General features: G+C 35.9%; 2 protein-coding genes across 53 annotated transcripts in view; both read right to left on the reverse strand.

The window, feature by feature from the left end:
• Positions 1 to 11,867, reverse strand: part of LOC137723692 (uncharacterized) — a 56,220-nt gene extending 44,353 nt beyond the window's left edge. For 2 of the 50 annotated variants that reach the window (XM_088692904.1, XM_088692899.1), the window contains exons 1-8: positions 11,337 to 11,864; positions 11,180 to 11,212; positions 10,872 to 10,930; positions 9,485 to 9,635; positions 9,342 to 9,399; positions 8,928 to 9,229; positions 7,876 to 8,017; positions 6,152 to 7,490 (exon numbers count right to left, since the gene is read on the reverse strand). In XM_088692904.1, the coding sequence (XP_088549030.1) occupies positions 9,148 to 9,229; positions 9,342 to 9,399; positions 9,485 to 9,635; positions 10,872 to 10,930; positions 11,180 to 11,212; positions 11,337 to 11,703 (750 nt within the window). In that variant the 5' untranslated portion in view covers positions 11,704 to 11,864 and the 3' untranslated portion in view covers positions 6,152 to 7,490; positions 7,876 to 8,017; positions 8,928 to 9,147. Of the gene's footprint in view, positions 1 to 3,537; positions 3,886 to 3,978; positions 4,768 to 4,912; positions 5,053 to 5,386; positions 5,805 to 6,151; positions 7,491 to 7,875; positions 8,018 to 8,927; positions 9,271 to 9,341; positions 9,400 to 9,484; positions 9,636 to 10,871; positions 10,931 to 11,179 lie in introns of those variants that run through there. The other 48 variants (XM_088692905.1, XM_088692888.1, XM_088692873.1 and 45 more) reach the window with 48 other exon arrangements.
• A 1,948-nt stretch (positions 11,868 to 13,815) lies between these two features.
• LOC137723691 (leucine-rich repeat receptor protein kinase HPCA1-like) lies at positions 13,816 to 20,501 on the reverse strand. 3 transcript variants are annotated; one of them, XM_088692916.1, is made up of 20 exons: positions 20,166 to 20,501; positions 19,458 to 19,895; positions 18,876 to 18,999; positions 18,692 to 18,763; positions 18,414 to 18,488; positions 18,237 to 18,308; positions 17,982 to 18,143; positions 17,794 to 17,868; positions 17,627 to 17,698; positions 17,457 to 17,528; positions 17,290 to 17,358; positions 17,124 to 17,198; positions 16,935 to 17,006; positions 16,714 to 16,848; positions 16,153 to 16,619; positions 15,917 to 16,066; positions 15,675 to 15,814; positions 15,365 to 15,584; positions 14,813 to 15,048; positions 13,816 to 14,470 (listed from the first exon to the last, which is right to left on the reverse strand). In XM_088692916.1, the coding sequence occupies exons 2-20, from the start codon at positions 19,534 to 19,536 to the stop codon at positions 13,958 to 13,960; spliced, it is 2,880 nt and encodes a 959-aa protein (XP_088549042.1). In that variant the 5' UTR covers positions 19,537 to 19,895; positions 20,166 to 20,501; the 3' UTR covers positions 13,816 to 13,957. The 3 variants fall into 3 exon arrangements, with proteins under 3 accessions (XP_088549042.1, XP_088549043.1, XP_068318985.2); XM_088692917.1 differs by having other exon boundaries at positions 19,458 to 19,794; positions 19,947 to 20,179; XM_068462884.2 differs by having other exon boundaries at positions 19,458 to 20,179.
• Positions 20,502 to 25,384: the final 4,883 nt, after the last annotated feature.

Genomic DNA, 25,384 nt, shown 5'->3' on the forward strand with positions numbered 1-25,384 from the left:
TTATTAACAGAGATGCCGCCAATAACATCCTTGCAAGCAAGTTTCTCTCGTATTTTACAAATACATGGCATTAAAACATATAAGTTAAACCCTAATTTATCTGCAACTAGGAACCAGTTTTCGTAAGAAATGGATAAGAGGAGTAAGGAGTAAGGACGAACTATGGTGTGTCTGTAACTAATGTCATTGCCTCCACTAGGTGGTGGTGAAGGTTGAGGCCATTTTTATGAAGGTAGGGTCTTCTTCTCCTTTTGTTTTCTTAGCATTCAAGCATATTTAATCAAAGATTAGATCCCCGTGATTGTTGAATAAAAATTTACATCTTATTCAAACAGACTATTTCTAGAGTGTGACTGTGTCTACGACAACAATAAAGCCTTATTTGACTAAGTGGAGTCGGCTATATGAATCTTAGAACATTACTGCGCTCGGTTTTGAGTCAAGTCTTCCATTAGCTCCAAATACTCCATGTCTTTTCTTAAAGTTTCCTTCCAAGTCTTTCTCTACTCCTTTTGCCCTAAGCCTCTGTCCTATAATCGTATTTTCTAACCGGAACATCTGTATATGCCTTCGTTTCACATGATCAAACCACCTTATCTGAGACTGTCTAATAAATAAAATATCCAAATTCACTTCAACAAAGAAAATTCTTTCTTTTAGTGAGTCAAAGTCCAAATACACAAACCAAGTACAAATTGCCGTCTAACACCCACCAATAAGAACAACCCCAACAATAGGGTTTTTCGTTCACAAAGAAAATTCAAGCTAAGGGAATAAAAAACGCAACATTTTGGAAGAGATTTGGAGCTCGAACAATACATTGTCATGTATAAGGCTTTTTTCCATATATTTGAGAATGTATTATTGGACCGGAACTTCATAGTAGCTAATAGCTATCTATAAAATTGTAGGAAAATTTTAGGGTAATTGTTGTATATTCTTCTTTCGAGGAAGATTGATACAAGTACAAGATGCATGAAATCCCTCATCAAGAATGAAATCCCTATCCATAAAGAAATTACAAATTTACAATAAATATAAAAAACGTTGACTCACGCCAACACTCGTTTCATGTAAATTGTTCTCGTGACTATGAGCTTACAATAACCATACTTCTTATCCAAGTGAGGAGTGACACTTGATACTTCCCTAATATTGCAACTAAATTGATGTTTGGACAAGAGAGACAGTTGACACAAAAAAATCTACTTCCATTTGGATGGCAAAGAATCCTTTCATCCCAAACCAAACGTTGCTGGCCTACATCTGTGTCGTGAACCCCTAAACCATTATTAGCATTGCAACTGCCAGCAATAGTGAGTTCGACACTTGAGGTTAGACATTTTTTTTCCACCCCAAACTTTATAATTTGTTAAACTTCATATTTAGTTGATTTTTTTTTTTTGTTAATAATTTTGGAATTAGCTTTTGTATAATCTATGTTGTTTTATTTTTGCAAACATTTGATGTAAAAAAATTCAAATTCTGAACAAAAAAAATTGTTGAGAAAATTGAAATTTTAATGGATTAATGAACACATGGATGTGTATTTATAGAGTTTTGGTGTTGGATATGATTTGGTTAATAAATAATGTTATTTTGACAGTTTAATTTAAATTTGAGCCATTTGATATTTTTATTACAGTTAAAATTGATTAAATTGAATTTGAGTCATTCAATTTAAAAAGGATATAGTTAGCTCGCAACACTAGATCAAAACTCATGAGGCACTACAACCATTGGATTCGAATGGCGGGTCAATCTGGGAACCAGTTTCATAAGAAATAGATAAGAGGAGTAAGGAGTAAGGACGACCTATGGTGTGTCTGTAACTAATGTCATTGCCTCCACTAGGTGGTGGTGACGGTTGAGGCCATTTTTATGAAGGTAGGGTCTTCTTCTCCTTTTGTTTTCTTAGCATTCAAGCATATTTAATCAAAGATTAGATCCCCATGATTGTTGAATAAAAATTTACATCTTATTCAAACAGACGATTTCTAGAGTGTGACTGTGTCTACAATAATAATAAAGCCTTATTTTATTAAGTAGAGTCGGCTATATAAATCTTACAACGTCACTGCGCTCGGTTTTGCGCCAACTCTTCCATTAGCTTCAAATACTCAATGTATTTTCTTAAAAGTTTCATTCCAAGTCTTCCTCTACTGTTTTTACCCTAAGCCTTTATCTCATAATTGCATTTTCTAACCGGAGCATCTGTATATGCCTTCGTTTCACATGATCAAACTACTTTAACCGAGATTGTCTATTAAATATAATATCCAAATTCACTACAACAAAGAAAATTCTTTCTTTTAGTGAGTCAAAGTCCAAATACACAAACCAAGTACAAATTGCCGTCTAACACCCACCAATAAGAACAACTCCAACAATAGGGTTTTTCGTTCACAAAGAAAATTCCAGCTAAGGGAATAAAAAACGCAACATTTTGGAAGAGATTTGGAGCTCGAACAGTGAAAAGTATTTAACTTTGTGATTGAAACTTGGAGTTTGATTCTCCCCTTTTCTACGTCTGCGTTGTTCACACGTAAATAAGTATCAGAGGCCATCAACCATGAACAATCATTGTACGTATGTATAATATCTAATTTTTTTTTTTTTAATGGGATTAGCTATTGGCTTCACCAGTATAGTTTATCTTTCGAAAGCACACTCATAGAGGCATTTCAGACTTTCATTGGCTACCGTCTTATGATTCACCAATGTTAGGAATCGAACTCAGAAAATGCCGTGTGGAATACGGACTTGGAATTCATCCACAACCACTAGACACCTCTAGTGGTTGTAACGTATCCAATATTGATTTGACCTAATTGCCTTACAATGAATTGAGATAGTTTGAGACTAAACAATTAACTGTGGTTAAGTTGAAGGCAATATGACAAACTGTTGTGACTCATTTAGTTAAGAGTTATCACTTTTGCTTTCAAGGTCTAAGATTCTATTATTGATTTGTAAAAACTGAAAGACATCGCCCCCAAAATGAGTCTCAGATTCATCCGTAAGGCTTCGAGACTTTAGGTCTATGCCTAATCCTTTGTAGTGCTAAAATTTTAAGTCACCAATGACAGAGACTGCAACAGAGACATTGGTGACTAAGTCGTACATATACTATCTACAGTACTATTTGATTAAGGTCTTATGTCGAACGATCAAAATCACAATTAACTCAGGGAAAAGGATACTCCGGATCCCTTCCACCAAGTTCATCAAGTTCACTTATATGGGTCATTGAAATTTGATCCAACAACTTAAGTTATTATAATTTTAAAAGGATCCCCTATTTATAGTTGTTGAATCAAATTTCAATGATCCGGATGGGTGGATTTGTTGGACTTGATGGAAGGGATCTGAAGAGGATCTCTTTCCTTAACTCAGCTCTAATAATTGCCAATGACTTGTAGTTGTTGACTTTTTGGCATCGTTTGGACAAAGGTTCATCCTGTCAAATGACTAAGTTTTGTGTAAAACAATAAGTTTTGAGTCTCAGCATTTATAAGTTCACAAAACAGTAAGATATTAGTTCCAAACCAAGCCACCATGCGGACGCATTCACTCCTGTATTTGAGATTTTGAGTTTGATTCATCACCCTAAAAGCCACTTATGTAAAGAAACTCCACATCCCAAGTTTAATTCCAACTCATAAGTAGCTTAAGCCTATTCCTCTCTCTCTATACATAACATTGGTATGGAGGAAGACTTACATCCAACGAGTTTATCACTATTCCGGATCCAGATATAATAATACAAATCCAAACGTAAAAAAAAAAAAAATAAATACCTTTGTCAAACCTCTTGGGCTTCAAGTCCATCGACTCCACCCCAATACTTAGTGGTGCACCAGAAATTCTTGCACCTTCAGTAGCCTAGATCATGCACGTATCAGTATTTGGAAAAGAAAATAAATGCAATTTATTAGAACAAAGAATTTGGGATCAACAAAGTTTGTCCAAACTTACAGCGAGGCCAATAAATAGCAACTGAGGATAATTTTTTGTTTTTGCTACATTGAGAGGGGCACCCAAACCTGATATTAAAAAACAAAATATTCAGTACAGTTCAAACGATTCAATATGTAGTATCAATTTAGGATGCATATTCAACACTCTAAAGCATTGAGTAGGACACCAAACATGTCGGTATGGCACAACTGAGGATGAAAACTTTGTCCAACTGAGCAAGGGGCTTGATTTTGGAAAGAAGGTCAGAATGAACAGCAATGTATTCACTCGAAGTAAATGTGCCTAGAAAACTCTACTCATAGTTTACAAATCTGCAATTCTTAAAGGTTAATCATATAAAATCATATACATATATATATATGTGTGTGTGTGTGTGTGTGTATTCTTAAAGGTTAATCATATAAAATCATATATATATATACATATATATATATATAGATATATGTGTGTGTGTGTGTGTGTGTGTGTGTTCTTAAAGGTTAATCATATAAAATCATATATATATATATATATATATATATATATAGATACACGTGTGTGTGTGTGTATTCTTAAAGGTTAATCATATAAAATCATATATATATATATATGTGTGTGTGTGTGTATTATGTATATTATATGTATGTAGTAGCTATTATTGCTGACCTTCGGCAGAAGTAGAGTTCAGTGTGATAAACTGAGGTATATTGACCCTTACCCTTATTTACATGGCCTTAGGTGGAGCAACCTTCACCCTCTACATCACCAACGGCTTCCCTATCTCCCATGCAACCGATGTTGCAAAATCTACAACACAGAAATCCCAAATTGAGGAGTATTAAATCTCTATCCTCAGATATCCTTCGAAAGACATGCAAAATGAAGAACAATAGACCTAGCGGGCAAAGAAGCTGATTGGGGTTCATAAAAAAGATATTTTAGTTTTAATTACCTTGTATTTGAGAAGAGGTTCAGAACTCTCTTCAATTTCTTTTGGTTCTAGTTCGGCTTCAAGCCTAGCCTCCATTGTTGCTATTGACAGAAGATGGGCTCTTATGAATAGAAGTGGACTTGAATGGAGCTTGATATGATCTAATTATGAAAACATATACCAATCAAACATAAAATTTAAGGTTCATGGACGAATTTATCCAACGAAATTATCTAAATATGTTGAGAAGAATATCATTTTTTTACATATTTTCTCGACAACCAAACAACATATTTTGTCACCGATGTTCAGACGGAAACAATTCGCCGGAATTTGGAGACCTAAACCCTAAAACCTTAACACTTGAGATCGATTCAATTAAATGTGAGAGAATTTGTAGAATTTTATATGTTAGTTTGAGGATTTGAGTTTGTTTTCTTATTTTATGCAAAGAAAACTTCAATCAAATGCCAAATTAAAACTCCAGTATATTACCTGATGACAAATCGGTGAGAGAGCTTTTGGGTAGAAGGGTCGGAGAGGGCTTGAAGCTAGAATCTGCAGATGATGGGGTGAGTCAAGACGATGTTGCAGTCCGGTTGTCGGCCGACGACCAAGATTTCTTCATGGGTTTTCCGTCCAGATGGGTTTGTAGTGCGGCTGCGGTTGAGATTTGTAAGCGGTGAGCGAGAGAGAAGCCGCGATTCTAAGAGAAATTGCGAAAATGGATTTGTTGGTTTGAGGTTGTTTGCGATGATTGTGAGCGACAAAGGAGATAAAGCGGCATGAAGCGGTGAGCAAGAGCGAGAGGGGGGAGTAGGCAGGAAATGGTAAAATGGCAAAGTTGAAAAAATCGGAAACCGTTTTAGTATATACTAGCAACGGTGCCTGCGCGATGCTGTAGGTTTTAAAACTGTATAAAATATGTATAAAGTTTTAAATACATACAATATGCAATACTATTTACATGTAGGAATCTATTTACAACCATATGGATTGGCGGTTCTATTGCCATTGTTCTAATATTTACATCTTTTACAAATTGAACTCCTAACTGTCCTTAACCGTACAAATTTTTTTGTATGTAATTTTATTTACATACAAAAAATAATATTTGATGTGCATCTACACACTATTTACACACAAAAATTTGATAGATAGTCGCTATTGATATCCTCATGAAATATGCAGATAATCAACCTATTTTACCCAATCATAACCAAACTGTGCAGTTGCAGTTGACTTTAAGTAACGAAATACCTGAAGTCGAAGATAAACCTGGTGAATGTAGAAATCTTCAAGCCCTAAACAGAGTGGCCCTGCTATTTGCAACAAAACAATACTTTTATTACAGAAAATTACAGGAAAAACTTTTAAAACTGGAAATAAAATTAAGTCAAATGATTTGGATACCAGAATTTTCCTTGACCATGCACAAATAAAATTTAAATTAAAAAAAAAAAAAGAAAAAAAAAAAGGCAATCTCAAATACACAGAGATTGAAAATTCATTAAACAATTTATTAAGCATATATAGGTTCACCCAACAGATAATCTTATTCAATCACACCATTTTAATTTATCAAATTGATTATTTAATACTGTCATGCTAAACAATTGTTCTGACAATACCCTCTCATCCCAGTAAGATAAACCAAAAATTCTTCAATCTCATGCATGTCCATTTCAGTTCTTAAAACCGCCACAAGAAAAAATTAAAGTTTCTTTCTTACCGAAATCCACCAAAGAAGCATACATGTTCTTTCCTTGAATTATACAAATATTTAAGAATCAAATAAAGACTTAAATTCAAAATTCTTTCTCCCCTTAAACAAAATTCTATACATGCATTTAATAATCTTAATTTCCTGGAAGCAAGTTGGATAATGTGTAAACGTAGACAATATAATGCTCAGAAAATAGGCCATCTTTTACAGCGATAAATGGGAAGCTTAAGAAATTAAATTACCATTTCACTAGAGAAGTATAAAGTTCGAAAAGGGTAAGTAAATAGACACACAAAGATATATATCTTTGATGCACAGTCCACCCTGGTCGGCAATGGATGTACATCACCTGAAAAGCCTAGCAAATTTTCGTAATGGGGCTGGAAAATTGAAGTTTAAATAGTAAGTTAACAACTTAAAACACTAACTGGGATTGTAGCATAGCTTGTAATTTCTGCAATATAAATAATGACAAAAAGGATTAAATTCTAGAGAAGCACTTGAAAAAAACAAAAAATTTAGTGAATAAAAAAGCCATTAGCAACCCCCATGATTGTTGTTAAGATACATATATTTACAGATATAAACTTTATCTCACCTCAAAGAGAACGACAAACAACCACACTCAATTGCCAGATGAAAAGAAATTGAACAAATTAGGATTCGGTTGGTAATAAATTGAAATGGGTTCAATATTATAACAAAATGATTAAAGAAAACACATAATTTATGTCCTTTGAGGGAAATCAAATTACCTAACTCAAATTTGTTGGAAATCAAAGGCTTTAACCTCGTATTGGAAATCAAAGCAGAAATATGTAAAAGAGCGGTGACATACCTGTGGAACTCTTGAGCATGGAAAGGCTCTGGTTTCTTGCAAAACAACGAAAAATAAAATAAGAAACCCGCCAGAAAACTTGACAATAGATTGGTTAAAAAACACTTTAAAATATTCTTTGTACCACTTGGTGATGATAAACACTATTTGTTTTCGGAAGAAATTAAGCATCCAAAAAATAAATTTACATAAAAGTTTATATTACCTGCCCCAAATCAACAGGAGAACTCATAATAGAATTTCTACCTTCCAATTTATCGTAACCTTTTCCATCTCAGAACATTCTAATTTTTCCACAGAACATGGATTCTATAATGTTGGTTGAGATTATCTACACTACACACATGCAGATTAAGGCAAATACATAGCTAATTACGGAACAAAAAAACCAAAACTTGTGTTTAACATACTTTAACGTACCAGTAATGAATTACACGCCTGGCATGGTTGGGGAGTCTGGGACAGCGACAAAATAGTTGCCTCAGCTGCAATCCAATTCATATGCATCTCCTCAAGGATAACTCATATGTAAGAGATGGTGTTCGTGCCCAAACACGCATACCTTTAAAAGCAAAGATATATGTATGCAGGTATAAATAAATGACAAAACAGCACCAACCAGCCAGAAAACGAACAAAAGTATAAAATGGAAGTGCAAAATCAAGCAAACATTCAAACCATTATGCAATATTGCCAGAAATAACTAAAAATATTCATTCAAGTTCAAACTTTTCCACAGTAAAATACACATGCAAAAGGTCAAGAGTCGGAGACAGTGGGAGGGATGGAAGAGAGAGAAGTGATAGTCTTTCCTAAAATCGGAGAACTCACCAGGAAACCCATGCTTTTTCTAGGTTTCAAAATTTTCTCCGAATCCGAACGGGATTCAACTGCGAGAGGGAAGGCTAAGTTTCTAAGATGTTTTTGTTTTTGAGATAGGGAAGGTGAGCCATTCATGATACTCTATGATTTCGATTTGAGATTGAAGATTGGAACGATCTGGATGAATTTTGGTTTCAGGATTGTAGGGTTGATTTGGATGAACGCAGGTTTTTGTTTCAATTTAAGGGAAAATGGAGAGATTCATCTATGAACAAATGAAAAAGCTTTGTTTTGGAAACAAATGGAAAAGCCACAATGACCAACAATTGTACATCAGGGGCAAATTAGTAAATTTACTGTGCAATTCAGGGAAATAGGTTGATGGTAACAGCTGGAGGGGCAAGTCCGTCCACACACTATAGATCAACGGTAACCGAAAACTGGGTTTTAATACATATAATATGATTTGGACCCAAAAATTTGGGGTTTTTCTGTTTCCACCCTCCCGTTGGAGACTACCTTAGGGAGAAAAAAATCAGTAAAAATCCAAATCGCACCAGAAGGCACAAACATCTGTAGCACAAACCCTTTTTTGTTGTCATTGAATGAGCAGAAAATGGGAATATAAACGAATAGTTTCCATGACTTACTGTGGGGGAAGATCAACATCTGTAGTACTTTCACCAAGAACACGCTCCACCTCCTGAATATTTTGTCTCAACTCACGAGACAACTTGTCCCGTGATGGAAGTTTCACGACATTAGGAAAATATGCTCAAGCCACAAATAGTTGAACCTTCAATCTCTTCACCATAGCATCCTTCATGTCTTCTCTCTGTCGTTCACACCAAAGGCAGTAGCTCCCAAACTTCAACTCGCATGATTTTCCACTTTGATCCACACCACCTTTCGCATAATCAATGATTTGAGCTGAGTCACCAGCTTTAGAGTTCTGCCGCAAAGATTCAAATTAAACAGAGCAGAAGGCAATAGCTATACAAGAACAGAATCTGTTAGCATGTTAATCAGATTCCAAGCAAAAAAGATGGCTGATTCATGCATACATTTTCAATGGGAAGCGAGTGCGGACCATCATGAGGTGGAGCTGAAACTCCGCAGTTACTGAAAACAAAATTCGAGTTAGAATCTATTACGTGGCGAGTAAAAAGGATAGACAAACCTTAGAAGGCATTGAACATTAACAGGCCTTTTGATTGTTCATTGTTGTGGATGACACTGGCTTGTTCATTGTTGAGAACGACACTGGCTTGTTCATTGTTGTGAACGGCACTGATATTTTTGGTTTCATTTTCAGCTTTATGTGAAATAACTTTATGTGAAATATTCTTTAGTATATCCTGGCACAAAACAAATAAAGGTAGAGAAATCAATCAGGTCATTGAAGACTTGAGATGCCTGAATCACATCACTCAAATTATTGACCGTGTTTGTAGACCAAATGAATAAAATATTGCTGCATTGGTTCCTATAGGCCTTAAATGCCAAACACGAGAGTCAAAAAATTAATTCTCATATTATGGATTAGTGAATGGCTGCCTTAACCCAAACCCCAAGAACCTGGATAGGCGGGTGTTCCTAAGATACAAATTCTGTTAATTAGGCAGCAACTATGAAAGAGTGGGAAGACCCGCGAAATAAATAGAACCACAGATGGAGAAACTAGTATGGTAAATTATAAAGATATTTCTTCACTGTGGATCTTTAATTTTCTCATCTCAAAGACAGATTAAATGCCAAGACTTACAGAAAAAAATTTGTATGTGCCCATAATTAGTTTTCAGATCCTCTGAAGGTACACATATCCTACAGTTAGAAACATAAAATATAGGGCCACGGATTTCCCCATCAAGTACAATTCACAAGAACCAATCAAAATTTTATGATCTTTGATAATGGAACAAAACAGTTGTACTTGTCCTAATTCGAAAGGAAGTGTCTATTGGTTACTATAGTGTTTATTCCTCAAGCTCCTGAACTAAAAAGTCTAAAACACATCCTGAAGAACTCTTAGACGTGTTAGAATAATTCAAAATCCAGTTATTGGATCTAGCCAACGCCTAAACATAGAGAAAGAAAAATCAAAACCTGTTAATTGCATGTGACTCGTTAATTTGTTGTGATGAATTAAAATGTACAGTACTCGGATACTTCAGAGCTTATTTTGCATTATTGCTGTATTTTCCCATAGTTTTAACACTTTTTAGAGGACCACGCCAACACTTAAAAGTTTTTAGATGACCCGGGTGGATGAGGAAGTTGATGAATACCGTATGTAAATTCTTTCCGGCCCCTTACACATTAGTAGTTAAGACTTTCCAGCATCACAACTCTTAAATAGATAAACAAATTCCTAGCAGAATTTATCTCAACGAGACACAATGTCTAATTTTGAAGAATTTTAACATGTAAACATTGCCCTTATCAATAAATATCACACATTTCAGTAGCATTTGTCTGGAAGCTAAGTGATTTTTCATCTACAAGCCTATCTCCCTATAACTAACTAAGCATTGTATCAAACGAAAAGCAGCGGTACCATAAAAAACCTAACACCAGAGCAGTAGGCAACGAACCTTTGAAAGGGTTGGTGTGAAATTTTTCACGAAATCATCTACATGCTTCGAACCACCCCCTTGCAAGAAACCAAATAATCAGTAATTTATCTTCACCAATGTGTTTCTACCCATGAATTCGATTTACAAAGCTGGCTAGTATAGTTTACCCCTTACAGATTATAAGCATTTATGATGATTTTTGTACCATATCCTCCAATTTGACACCGATTCGAAAATTCGAAAAACGAAAAATAAAACAGATCAACACCAAGAATGTAGGATACAGAAAACAATTCCAAATTAACAAAACAAAGTTCTAGTTCTTACTGAAGGCGAATTTCGTTGTTCTGGTACATATCCTGCATATTATGAACAAAAAGAACAAATCGAGATTTGAGAGAGATCCAAAACTACCGTTGCAAAAGCAAAATCGGATCTGAGAGAAACAGATCTAGAGAGAGAGAGAGAGAGTGTGTGTGTAACCGGGCGGGTGAAAGCCATTGTGAAGGCCGAGAAGGAAGAGAAGAGGAACGAGCATGGAAGGAAAAACCAGACCCAACACTCCAATCACCAACCCCTTCCACCGCCGCTTCCCGGAATAACTACCGCCCGCAAACCCGCCCTTCATTGCTCCGCCAGCCCCTCCTAATCCGATTTCATTGCCGCGATTAAGCACCAAATCCACCACAATTAACACTAATCCTTCTCCTTCTTCTTCTTCCTCCTCCTCCTCCGGTTGTTGTTGCAGTGTTAATATCAAATGCGAAGTCCCACTCGCACTCGCACTCGCAAACGCCTTCGCGGTCGCCGTCGCATCAACAACTGAAACGCAGTGCTTCCTCGGTGGCATGAATCATAATTTCTAATGATTCGATTGGTTGTTTCTGAGCTCACTGTCTCTCTCACTTCGTTTCCGAATCAAAGGCTGGATGGGATGGGATTGGACTGGATTGGACAGTCCAGCACGGATTGGATTTTCCTACTTTTGGCACAACAAACTGTGATCTTGTTCTTCTTTTAAAGAAGAGCTTGCGGTTAATATTTTATTTATTTTTTTGTTTGTTATTATTTTTGAAATATGTTATCTACACATCTTATTTTACTTCTTACATATTTTTTTTATAATTTTTGTTCATTGATCTTCTTCCCTTTATCCGATATAACGGTTAAAAATAAAAAACGAGTGTGAGAAGTAAAATGGAATGTGTGGATATCACACCACTTATTTTTTGGGTCAGATCCAATTCTCTAACGTTTGTGAGGATATCACTCGTCACTGGACTGCTTTTCCTTTTTATAAAGCTAAAAATAGGAGCAATATCCCCTGTATATCCATAGACACGCGCAGCGTTATTATTTTACATTTGTGTTTCTAAAAAGGAACATAGGCTATCTACAGTAATGGAAGGCTAAACGTAGTGCTTAACCATGTTTTAGTCTAACAAATTTTACGACTACTTTAGGGCTAAGTTTTTCTATCTCCATCTATGCAAGGCTATATTTTATTTCTCTTGATATTATATTATTTTACAAACTTTAGTCTACTTTGAGGTTGCATGCTACATTTGATAAGGCCAAACTTATTATGATTCTTTTAGTCTTATTCTCTTTAGCGCTTTGATTTGCAACTAATTTTGTCAATTTTAGAGCTAAATATTGCCTTAGCCCCTTGACTGGAGATGATCTACATAAAACGAGTTCATCGTCACCATAGCGTTTTACGATTTTAGTCCAATATTATGCTTAAGTTTCTGTACACATGACTAATCATAATGAAATGCAAAATGACAATAAATTTATTCCATACAGGTTGTTCTCTTGTATTTGGTACAGGTAAACCATATAGAGTACACTTATACATTATTTATTACATACTTTTTTATTGTTTTAGTTCTATATATGTTTGTTAGTTAACTATGGTATCTGAATTTCAGAAATGGCACCAAAATACAAAAATAGAGGCCGTTGCCTGCCCGATGATCTATTAATTTTCTCGATTTGTTAAACTAGTTTTTGTCATTTAAATTTTTTGTCGATGAAACAGTCCTTTTATTCTGGTAAAAATAAAATAGTGTGCCTTGATTTGGATGATAAAATAAGTCCTTATCATTACCTACGTTTTTATCAGAATTTGCCTTATATTTGAAATCGAACAATTGGGGGGAAAATTAATTTTAGAGAGAAAAGGATGGAAGGATTACTAGTAGATAATTAAATACATGTTAGAATCGGGTAATTAAGGTATGGAAAGATTGTTATGATTCGTTTGAGAGTGTTTTTAAAATAACGGCTGAAAGCGTTTGTAATGAAAATGTTTTTAGATTTCTAGAATTTGCTTGCATTTTTATTAAGAATGGTTTCAAAAATATTTTCATCAAAAGTGCTTTCAACTATTTTAAAAGCTTCCAAACGAACGCTTAATTGTTGATGCATGCTTGCTAATATTTTCATTTGTTTTTTTTTTTTTGTGAAAATGTGATTATTGAGTAACACTCACCCACTTTTGCGACCATTGAGTTTTAAACCATTTGTAAGCAATTTCACCATTTATTAATTTACGTAGTATTTTAATTGAATATTTAATCTTGTGAAATAAGTGGCATTTTACTACAACTTGAAAATTGGTTGAGTTCTTGCATGACGAAGTGAGATCAAACTCCGTCGATAACTATTCTAACAAAATTTATCGTTTGACAAAAAAAAATAGTAAAAATCAACCAAAAATATTTGTGACCACGATCAGATCCGTTTTGACAGTCGGAACATCTCTCAAACGTCCTACATAAATTTTTAAAAGCTACGTCTGCAGCGAAAATGACAGCCAAAAGTAAATTTTACAATTATTTTTGGATAATCGCAAACCCGATTACAAATCGTGAGTGTTAGCTCAAACTTTCAGTAAAAATTCAACTGTTTGAGTTTTCAAACAATCTTTTTCCTGGAAGAAATGTTAGAAAGCACGTTTAAAGAAGTCTTGCATCAAATCCAAAAGATCTAAAGACACAACGTAAAAATATTACATGCCTATTTGTCAGTTGAAATCAAGAAAATTACAATACGAAACAAGAAACTAATTAACACAACTTCGTTGCACTCCATAATTACTACTTGGGTTCGATTTTCGCTGAAACAGTGTATCCACCGCTGTAATCAAAGGAGCCGGTGCTGTCATTGAATTCCTTTTTCCGCAAGCCATCGTTGTAGGGATGTTTCGGAGCAACTTTTGATGCTGCAAACTCTGTGGCTGATGAAGATGCCGATGTTGAGTTTGTGTTCAAACCATCGTTCTGCAGAATGGTTTCGATAGCCTTCACAACTTCACTCATCGTGGGACGATCTGCAGATGATTCTTCGACGCATTGCATGGCTAGCTCCAAGAACCTCCCAAACCCAATAAGAGTTCCTGAGTTCCTAATGTTTCGATCTATTAACTCCCTCAAACCGTAATGCTCTTCGTCATTCTTGTCCATCACCAATCGTACCTCGCGGACAATGTATTTTCCCTTCTCGATTGGCTGCCTAGCAGTTATCAGTTCAAGCATAACGACTCCAAAGCTGTATACATCGCTCTTCTCGGTCAATTGTTGAGTCATGTAGTACTCAGGATCCAGATAGCCCTGAAAGTGTAGACAATAAACTTACTATACAAGAAATGTTGAAACTGGAAATCACGATTTTCAGGCTTAGTGCTTAAGCTAGCAGATCACATTTTAAGTAGAATTTTTCAGGTTGACGGGCCGAGGGCCCACTCCAACAACACCGATATTGTCCCCACTTTACCACCTGCCCAATCCTCAGGTGTGGGGTTTTATTACAAAAGGCCTCGGTATTAGTTAGAGTGGGGTAATTCTATGTAAAGTACTCTTTCTCCTTCCCTCTGTCCGATGTGAGGCAAATGGGTTCCAACATTTTAGGTAGTTATAAATGATAACATTCGAAATGCTTAATTGTAAACTTACCATTGTTCCCTTGACCTGAGTCGAGACATGTCCTTTTCCGCTGTCATTGACGAGCTTCGACAGGCCAAAATCTGCAACCTTCGCCGTTAAATGTTCATCTAATAGAATATTGGTGGACTTCACATCTCTGTGAATTATAGGAGGATTTGCAAGCTCATGTAGGTAAGCCAGTCCTCTTGCCGAGCCAAGAGTGATTCGGAGTCTCCTCTTCCAATCGAGATGAATACCAGATCTCCCTGCAACTCATATTAAAACAAAGCTTATCATTACGTGTTAAATCAATGGTACTAAATGAAACACATATGTGGAAAATTTAGAGGTGTTGTGTATTTTTTACGTAAGGAAACACTTTACAAGGACTCAAACATATATAGAGAAGAGGAGTGAAGAAACAGATTAATTGAAGGAAAAGAACATCATGACTAAGTATCCAGGGTAAAACACTAACCCTAAATGACAAGGATTGCGGCAATGAGAGTCCCGATAACCTCCAACTTCCAATAACATAAAACTAAAAATATGAATTAGCGAGAAGTAAAATCTAGAACTGACCTGACAAGCTTTCCCTAAGTGTTCCATTAGGCATAAACTCGTAAACCAGCATCTGCTCTCCTTGTTCGAAACAGAATCCCCAAAGACCAACGACATTTTTGTGATGAACGCGAGAGAGCAACTCAATTTCAGTCTTGAACTCGAGGCCTCCCTGCATTGATCCTTGCTGGGCTCTTTTGATTGCTATCACTTGTCCATCAGAAAGCATGCCCCTGTAAACCTATGGATAGCCAACCGAAAAGTAAAGAAAAAAATTCTTTTACCTTCAAGCACAATTTCATAGATGTTACTGAATGAGTTGTATATATACCTTCCCGTAGCCGCCAGATCCTATCTCATTACTGTCAGAGAAATTATTGGTGCACTTCTTAAGCTCATCATACGAAAACCATCTTGCTCCCTTTAACTGTGGTGCACCGCCACTATCATTTCCGCTTGGCACCCAAGAAGCTGGAAGATAAGAAGAGAGTAGTGAATATAAGCTGAACAGTATCTAGTATTAATGACAGAATCTCAGTCTACAAATCATCCACAACAGGAATGGTTACTCACCGAAAGGTCTGCTTAAACCAATGGCTCTTTCCGCACGTTTCTTTTGCCTAATGGCGTAAATTCCTACTACCACGAGGCCCACAACAAGAATGAGACAACTAACTGATATCCCAACAATAACACCAGTGCTCATAGATCTTGTATGCGTGTCTGAAACAATTCGGGTATTTTACTGTCAGTTTAATTGATCTTCTAATGCAGGGAAAGTGTACATGAACACTGTGATTTAAAATTACCTGGGAAATTATATTGAGCTGGAATAAAAATGAAGGGTCCAAACCCGTTTGGCGGCTTGTAAGTCTGATTGCTCATATCAAAACCAATCCTGATAATCTCAGACCTATTAAAATATGTTCCTGTAGGTGGAAAGAGAGCCACATGTATTTCAAGATGGTCATGGATGTTGAAGAAAGGGTTATTAAGTGACACTGAATGGGGAGTGAGTTTAAGTTGCAGCCATAGGCTCGTTTCTAGGGATTGAAACAGAGTCATATTTGTCAATTCCCCGAAAGAGGGCGCTCGGAAATCCAGTGTTCCTTCATAAGGATATCCACATTGACAACTCTGCGGGCTTGGCTGCTGACCCCCGGGGCAATTATTGGATGGACAATCCGTGCTAGTAGCATACGGTTTTGTATTTGATTGTGGAGGCTGACAGAACGAACTCGAGCTAGATTCATTGCACAATGGGTTCCCAACCAGTCTGCAATATGGAAAAGTCACAACTAAGAATGATTGACCCAAGAAAATACAGAGCATCATAGAAAATTAAGATCGAGGCCCGTGAACTGTCTTACATTAATGTATTTTTGTACTCATAACCCAGAGTTATTTTCTCAATGTTATTGTTCTGCAGATCAACAAGCGTCAGTTGCGGACTGATGTTATCACCCATGTTAAATGTGCCGTTAAACGCATTGTTTTTCAGTTTCCTGTCGAGTCACAGAAAAGATGAATGACTGGTTTATTGAAATCGCAGCACGTAGATGAATTATTCCGTTATTCGCCTTATACTTACACTTGCTGCAATGACAGTTTGCTGAACATCCTCTCTGGCACAGTCCCTTGAAGTGCTACATTTTCTAAAACGCTGGCATCATAACAGTAAATAATTTCAAAATGATATCACAATAAAGTTTTCACTGTCCTTATCCAAGACTCATACATATATACCAAGACATTTTCGTGTAACCACCATCGGACTTACATAGTGGTGACAGAGGGCAAGGTTGAGATCCAAAGCGGAGCTTCTGATGGATCAAACGAGTTGTTACTAAAGTCTCTGAAGCAAAATCATTAGGATTTATCAGTACAACACAAGAAAAACTCAGAAAATTGAAGCTGAAAATGACAGCTCCACGCCATATACTCACACATAATGGAGGGCATTCAATCCAGTTAGGTCGGGTAAAGAGCCGTTCAAATTGTTGACCGCGAAATTTCTGGAAGAGAATATAAAAACCGTGTAAAAGCTGATTAACCATCACTAAGATTATGGTAAAAGCACACCAAAGTATTATCTTGTAGAGTTTGTACTCACAATTCACTGAGATTTATTAGGTTGGAGATATTTGAGGAGACTGGTCCCGTCAGAGCATTTCTATCAAGCCGACTGTTGCAGAAAAGAACGGTTTTAGTCTAATAAGTGTCAAGAAGCAGATACACTTAAATGTGGAAGAAAAAGAAAAATCAAGATGGCTTTTCACTCACAGAACTTCGAGAGTCTGAACGGAAAATATTGTTGATGGAATAGTCCCATTGAATCTATTTCCATCAAACAATCTGCAAATAAAGAATGACAAGCAGTTTAAGTATAGAACATAAACTGATAGATAGGATCCGGACAAATTAGAAACTGATTGTTCAGATCAACTTACACATGTCTCAGTATCATCTTGGAACTGAAAAGTCTGGGTGGAATGGTACCTGAAAGCTGGTTCTGGTTCAAATGGCTGCAAATTCATATAATCTGTTTACTGTTTATGCAATAAGCAGTGGCATAATCCTTACTAGAATTTCATTTTCTTTTCAGAATGGACAGAGTTTCAAAACGGAAAATACTCACAAATGTTGAGCCTTAAACAGTTGGTCTAAGCCGGGGGTAGTGCCGCTTGAAACTGGGAGAGGTCCAGTCAACTGATTGTCAGCCAGGTCCAGCCAATAGAGGTTGGAGAGATTACCCAAAGAAGCAGGTATACTGCCGGTGAAGTTATTCGTATTCAAAGCCCTGAGAAAAACCAAAGTTAAATAAACTTGGGAAAAGAAAAACATCATATTGGTTTGCAGTACTAACAGTACGAATAATTAGTCCAATTCTTACAGGAAGGTTAGCTCTCCAAGTTTCCCCAATTCACTTGGAATAGTTCCACTGAAGCTGCAACCAGCTAGGATCCTAAAAGATGGAAACAGTCTCGTATAATTATCCGATATAAAAACTCATGTTCCATAAAGTTCAAAAGGTGCAGATGTGAAAAATTGCTTGGTAAATTGTTCTTACAGGTTGTTTAGATTGCTCAGATCCCCTAATCGTGGAGAGGGAGAACCGGTGAGGCGTTTGTTGAATGAAAGATCCCTGCAATGTTAATGTTTCAGCTTCGTTACAAAAAGAATTCCATCCCTAATCAAGATTGAGCTAAACAAAATAACTGAGACTGCAAAAACAAACATGTTTTATGCAAATTTTTATAATCAGACATCAAATTTGTTGTTTGTTGCTCAGTTCATAATATACTGCAAACATAATGCTGGTATGAAAGGAGGAACAATCACACTCACAAAAATCTTAACTCAGAGAGCCCCGCGATGTCACCTTCAATTTTTCCTTCCACGTTCATTCCTGATAATCCCCTGCACAATGAACATCAGAAGAGGTTCTGGTTCAAAATCCGATTAAGAAAGTATGCAAGAATGCTCGTAATTACAACGATCACATCAGAATTTGAAGATGAACAACACTCACAATGCAGTCACCCTCGAACCGCTGCAAGTGATGCCTTCCCAGCGCTCCCCACATGGATCGTTTGACTTGTCCCAGCTGGGTGGAACGTTGCTCCATGTCTGCCTCAAGGATTGGAGTGCATTAGCTGGATCAACACACTTGTAAATCAATAAACTACCCTTAGTAGGAACAATGAGGGTTTAGAACGAAATTTAACCAAAACTTCAAAATAATTCACATTAGACTGAAATTAAATGGACTAATCGCTAAGTACACACACGAAAGAATCTACACCAAGGATGCATAATACTGATATCCCAAACCAATCACACTGTGTCATCAGTTTTTACTTTCCCATATAATAACAGATAATTGATTTGGAATATCGTCACAGAGAATAGGAAGAAACTACACAAAACCCATATAATAACATGTGATCTCTCAAGTCAACGGATATGAAGGTAGCTTTGAAATTGTAGACCAAAAGTAGAAACTACGCAAAACCCAATTTTCCCATGAATTAAGAGATCAATATATATATATATATATATATGTATGTATGTATGTATGTATGTATGTATTGATATTTAAGACTATACATACCATCATCTGGGTGTGTAGAAGAAGAGATCACATGAATTCCAGAGAAGCAGAAAGCCAGAAAGAGCAGCAGCAGCCGCATGGTTGCCTTGGGAAATTTGTGTGTGAATCTGTGAGGCCGATCAGCTAGTAAGCAGAAGCCGAAAAGCACAATTGTACAAAATTTTACTTCCTTGAAATGTCAAAAAAAGCACTCTTCAAACATATCTTCTTCCACTGCATCTGCATACCACCTAACACACCACTTGGATGGTTGGAAATTTAATGAAGAAAATTAAGAGTCCCACGCATGCATGTAGATGCTAAATCTCCATGTTCCCACCAAGCAACCAAAAAAGTGCTTTTTTTTACGCTCTGCTTATTTCTGAGCAATGAAGCTGGATTTCCTGAGTTGGGTTCTTTCAACCATCTCCAAAAAAAATACCCTGCAGGCCACAATATCTAGAGAGAGAGAGAGAGAGAGAGAGAGAGAGAGAGAGAGAGAGAGAGAGCAACTAAAGAGAAAAAGGTTTAGGGCTGGCTTTTCTCAGCTTCTTTTAAATATTTAAGCCTTGTCTTAGAAGCCAAAGCAATTTGATTTAGTCCAGAGCAAAAACCAACCATCATCTCATCACTCTATATCGTAATCATATTCCATTAGCGTATAATTAGATTAAATTAAACTAATAAAACAAAGTGATTAAATTGATTAGATAAAAAGGGAGGTTTTACCGTTTCCTCCGCCCGCGCAATTTGAGAGGACAAAACGCATAATCCAAATACAGTGTAGGCAGCAATATGAACAAGCAAAGCAGGTTTCTTTTGGGTATATGACCAAAAGGGACTCTCAATTAAATTATGAAAATTAATTAAGATTACAACTTGCAAATTAAATTTAAATTTAATTAAGATTGCAACTTGCAAATTAAACTGGGCGATTCAATGTCTACAGTTCGACTTTAGGTGGAGGTGGGTCCCAAAACGCTGACATGAAATTCAAGGCGACGGGCTCCTCCTCCTCCGGCTGGGACCGATTCCTGGTTTCATCCATTTTCTTGTTGAATGAAATAAGTGTAAATTGTAGCAATAATTTCTTAACTTTAACTCAATTGGAGCAAGAGTTCTTCAACTAAAATACATTTTGATGAGTTGAGGGATCATTGGTAATGGATTTTTAGTTGATGGATCATTGCTACAATTTACTCATGAAATAATGAACACAATTTGGTCGTCTTCTAAGGAAATATCTAATATGTTCAGAACTAATCAAAATTAAATAATGATATATCGATCACATGATAAGTACATTACGATCAAATATCGATAATCAAACAATTGTAATTTAAAAAATAATCAGTTTGGCCAATTAAAATTAATAGACAATACATGAGGTTATTCTTCCCCCTTCAAACATGACATGACATAATTTTGTCGTATTATTATCGGAATTGTTCATCCTTTTTATCACCATCTAACAATCATCTTTACAAAAGTTCATTCATTTGGACATCATTTAGTCATCCACATATACCAGACCAATCGGTAGTTATGATAACAAGTAACATCCTTATTATGAACCATCAATTTGTGTGATTCATATGAATGACTAAAGGATTTCTAAATCAAATATTTTTTTTTTAAAGATGTTCATTTGGAAGAAAAATAACTCTTTATATGTAAGGATTCAAACAATATATATATATATAGTAATTGTTTATAGAATCATTCTTTCTTAAGTGCATCGTCCGTCTTAAATCAGAAGAACTTACATGCAATCAGTTTGGTAAACTGATTGTATTCGTGTCTAGGTCGACACACTAAAGTATACGAGGACGCATTACAGGCTTAAAAGATATTGAACAAGTTATAACACATGACCACACGTTATTAACAAAGATGCCACCAATAGCGTCCTTGCAAACAAGTTTCTCTCGTACATTAGAAATACATGGCATTAAAATAACATATAAGTTAAACCCTAATTTATCTGCAACTAGGAACCAGTTTTCGTAAGAAATGGATAAGAGGAGTAAGGAGTAAGGACGGCCTAGGTGTGTCTGTAACTAATGTCATTGCCTCCACTAGGTGGTGGTGACGGTTGAGGCCATTTTTATGAAAGTAGGGTCTTCTTCTCCTTTTGTTTTCTTAGCATTCAAGCATATTTCATCAAAGATGAGATGCCCGTGATTGTCGAATAAAAATTTACATCTTATTGAAACAGAAGATTTCTAGACTGCGACTGTGTCTACAACAACAATAAAACTTTATTTTAGTAAGTGGAGTCGGCTATATAAATCCTAGAACGTTACTGCGCTCGGTTTTGCGCTAAGTCTTCCGTTAGCTTCAAATACTCCATGGTTTTTCTTAAAGTTTCTTTCCAAGTCTTCCTCTACTTATTTTGCCCTAAGCCTTTGTCTCATAATCGTATTTTCTAACCGGAATATCCGTATATGCATTCATTTTTTACAGTCAAACCACCTTAATCGAGATTGTCTAATAAATAAAATATCCAAATTCACTGCAACAAAGAAAATTCTTTCTTTTAGTGAGTCAAAGACCAAATACACAGACCAAGTACAAATTGCCGTTTAACACCCACCAATAAGAACAACTCCAACGATACGGTTTTTCGTTCACAAAGAAAATTCAAGCTAGAGAATAAAAAACGCACCATTTTGGAAGAGATTTGGAGCTTGAATGGTGAAAAGTATTTAACTTTGTGATTGAAACTTGGAGTTTAATTCTCCCCTTTCCTACGTGTGCGTTGTTCACATGCCTAAATAAGTAGCAGAGGCCATCAACCATGAACAATTATTGTACGTATGTATCATATCTATTTTTTCTATAAAGGGGACTCGCTAGTAGCTTCACTACTATAGTTCATCTTTCGAGGGCAGACTCATAAAGGCATTTAAGACTCTCATTGGCTACCGTCTTATGATTCATCAATGCCAAGAATCAAATCCAGGAGGTGCCATATGGAATACGAACTTGGAATTCGTCCACAACCACTAGGCCCCTCTAATGGTTGTAACGTATCCAATATTGAGTTGGCCTAATTGCCTTATGCTGAATTGAGATAGTTTGAGACAAAATATTTAACTGTGGTTAAGTTGAAGGCAATATCACAAACAGTTGTGGCTCATTTAGTTAAGAGTATCACTCTTGCTTTGAAGGTTTAAGATTCTATTCTTGATTTGTAAAAACAAAACCAAAAACATATGATATCGCTATAACGTAAGAGCCTGAAAGATGTCGCCTCCAAATGAGTCTCAGATTCATTTATAAGCCTTCTAGACTTTAGGTCTATGCCTAATGCTTTGTAGTGTTAAACTTTGAATTCGGATCCTCGTCGAATCCTCTTTCTGAGTATCCCAAAGATCCATGAATCGTGTCTATTCATCATATATCGTGCGGTCAGAAATCATTTTAAATATTATTATTTAAAATTAAACACAAACACTAGTATTTGACAAAAATTGACCACACGATTTACAATGAACAAACACGATTCACGAACCTTCAAGATCTTCACCAAAATGATTCGGATAGGATCCTGTTGGCTAAACTTTTAAGTCTACGACCAATGACAGACTGCAACAGAGACATTGATGACTAAGTCGTACATATACACGGTACTATTTGATTAAGGTCTTATGTCAAATGATAAAAATCACAATTAACTCAGCTCTAACAATTGCCAATGACTTGTAATTGTTGACTTTTTGGCATCGTTTGGACAAAGGTTCATCCTGTCAAATGATTAAGTTTTGTGTAAAATAATAAGTTTTGAGTCTCAGCATTTATAAGTTCACGAAACAGTAAGATATTAGTTCCAAATCAAGCCACCAAGCGGACATATTCACTCCTATAAATGAGATTTTGAGTTTGATTCACCATCTTAAAAGTCACATATGTAAATAAAGTCAACATCCCAAGTTTAATTCCAACTCATAAGTAGCTAAAAGCCTATTCCTCTCTCTATACATATGGTTGGTATGGAGGAAGACATACATCGAACAAGTGTATCACTATTATGCATCCTGATATAATATTACATTGTCATGTATAAGGCTTTTTTTATATATGTGAGAATGTATTATTGGACCGTAACGTCATAGTAGCTAGTAGTTGGCTATAAAATTGTATGAGAATTTTAGGGTAATTATTGTATATTCTTGTCTCGAGGAAGATTGATAAAAGTACAAGATACATGAAATCCCTAATCAAGGAGGAAATCCCTATCCATAAAGAAATTACAAATTTACAATAAATATGAAAAACGTTGACTCACAGCAACACTCGTTTCATGTAAATTGTTCTCGTGACAATGAGCATGTTGCAATAACTATACTTCTTATCCAAGTGAGGAGGGACACTTGATACTTCCCTGATCTTGCAACTAAATTGACGTTTGGATAGGAGAGACAATTGACACAAAAATATCTACTTCCATTTGGATGGCAAAGAATCCTTTCATCCCAAACCAAACGTTGCTGGCCTACATCTGTGTTGTGAACACCTAAACCAGTATTAGCATTGCTACTGCCAGCAATAGTGAGTTCGACACTTGAGGTTAGACATTTTTTTTGCTTCAACGGTAAGACACCTATAATTTCCACCCTCAACTTTATAATTTGTTAATCTTTTATATTTAGTTGATTTTTTTTTTGTTAATAATTTTGGAATTATTTTTTGTATAATCTATGTTGTTTTATTTTTGCAAACATTTTGATGTAAAAAAATTCAAATTCTGAACAAAAAAATAAAAATTGTTAAGAAAATTGAAAATTTAATGGATTAATGAACACGTGGATGTGTATTTACATAGTTTTGGTGTTGGATATGATTTGGTTAATAAATAATGTTATTTTGACAGTTGCATTTAAATTTGAGCCATTTCATCTTTTATTACCGTTAAAATTGATTAAATTGAATTTGAGTCATTGAATTTAAAAAGGATATAGCTGCCACGCCACATTGGAACATAACCCATGAGGCGTTACAACCATTGGATTCAAATGGCGCTCCAATCTGGGCCGTAAAACCCATGTTTGTCGTGCACTCGACCGCAGAGAATGTTGTTGCGTAGGATCCGTGTGGCCTTATTTTACGTGATGGAGTAAAGTTGCATGGGGCCCTTGGCCCACAAGAAACCTTAATGGGGGATGGGAGATCCAAATACCCACCCCACACTCAAACTACACCTATTACAAATGATTTGGACCCAAAAATTTGGGGTTTTTTTTTTGTTTCCACCCTCCCGTTGGAGACAACCATAGGGAGAGAAAAATCGGTAAAATTCGAAAACGTACCAGAAGGCACAAACATAACTATTTTGCACCACTGCAGAATGTCATTTCTCGAAGAAAAAAATAGCAAATACAAAAGTCAAATCCTAATTAAACCATAAATATCTCAGCTCTACTTGTGTTGACATTTGAGTACAAACAACAGCTAAAAGATGCTTTTGACCTTTTCAAATCGTTAGCAGTTGGCCAGAAGGCATTTCATGTGGAATGGAACTTTGTTGACATTTAGTAGAAACAACAGCTAAAAGCTGCTTTTGACCTTTTCAAAATATTAGCAGTTGGCCAGAAGGCATTACATGTGGAATGGAACTTTGTTGACATTTGAGTAGAAACAACAGCTAAAAGCTGCTTTTGACCTTTTCAAAATATTAGCAGTTGGCCAGAAGGCATTTCATGTGGAATGGAACTTTTCAAAGCACGAGTTTATAACACGTGTTGTAAAGAACACATGGAAGATAAGGAGGAGAGAAAAGACTTGAATATATAACTCCCTATTTCACAGTGTTGACGAAAGCTCTCATTTTTTTATTGAGTGACGTTTTAATTTAATTTTAATTACAGAATAAAGAATCAAACGAAGTGCTGATGGTAGTGCATTGTTCTAGCCAACTCTTGTGAAATATCGTTTATTTAAACCCC

Source organism: Pyrus communis, chromosome 4, assembly GCF_041283825.1.
Source record: "Pyrus communis isolate YQ-2024b chromosome 4, ASM4128382v1, whole genome shotgun sequence".
NCBI lineage: Eukaryota > Viridiplantae > Streptophyta > Magnoliopsida > Rosales > Rosaceae > Pyrus > Pyrus communis.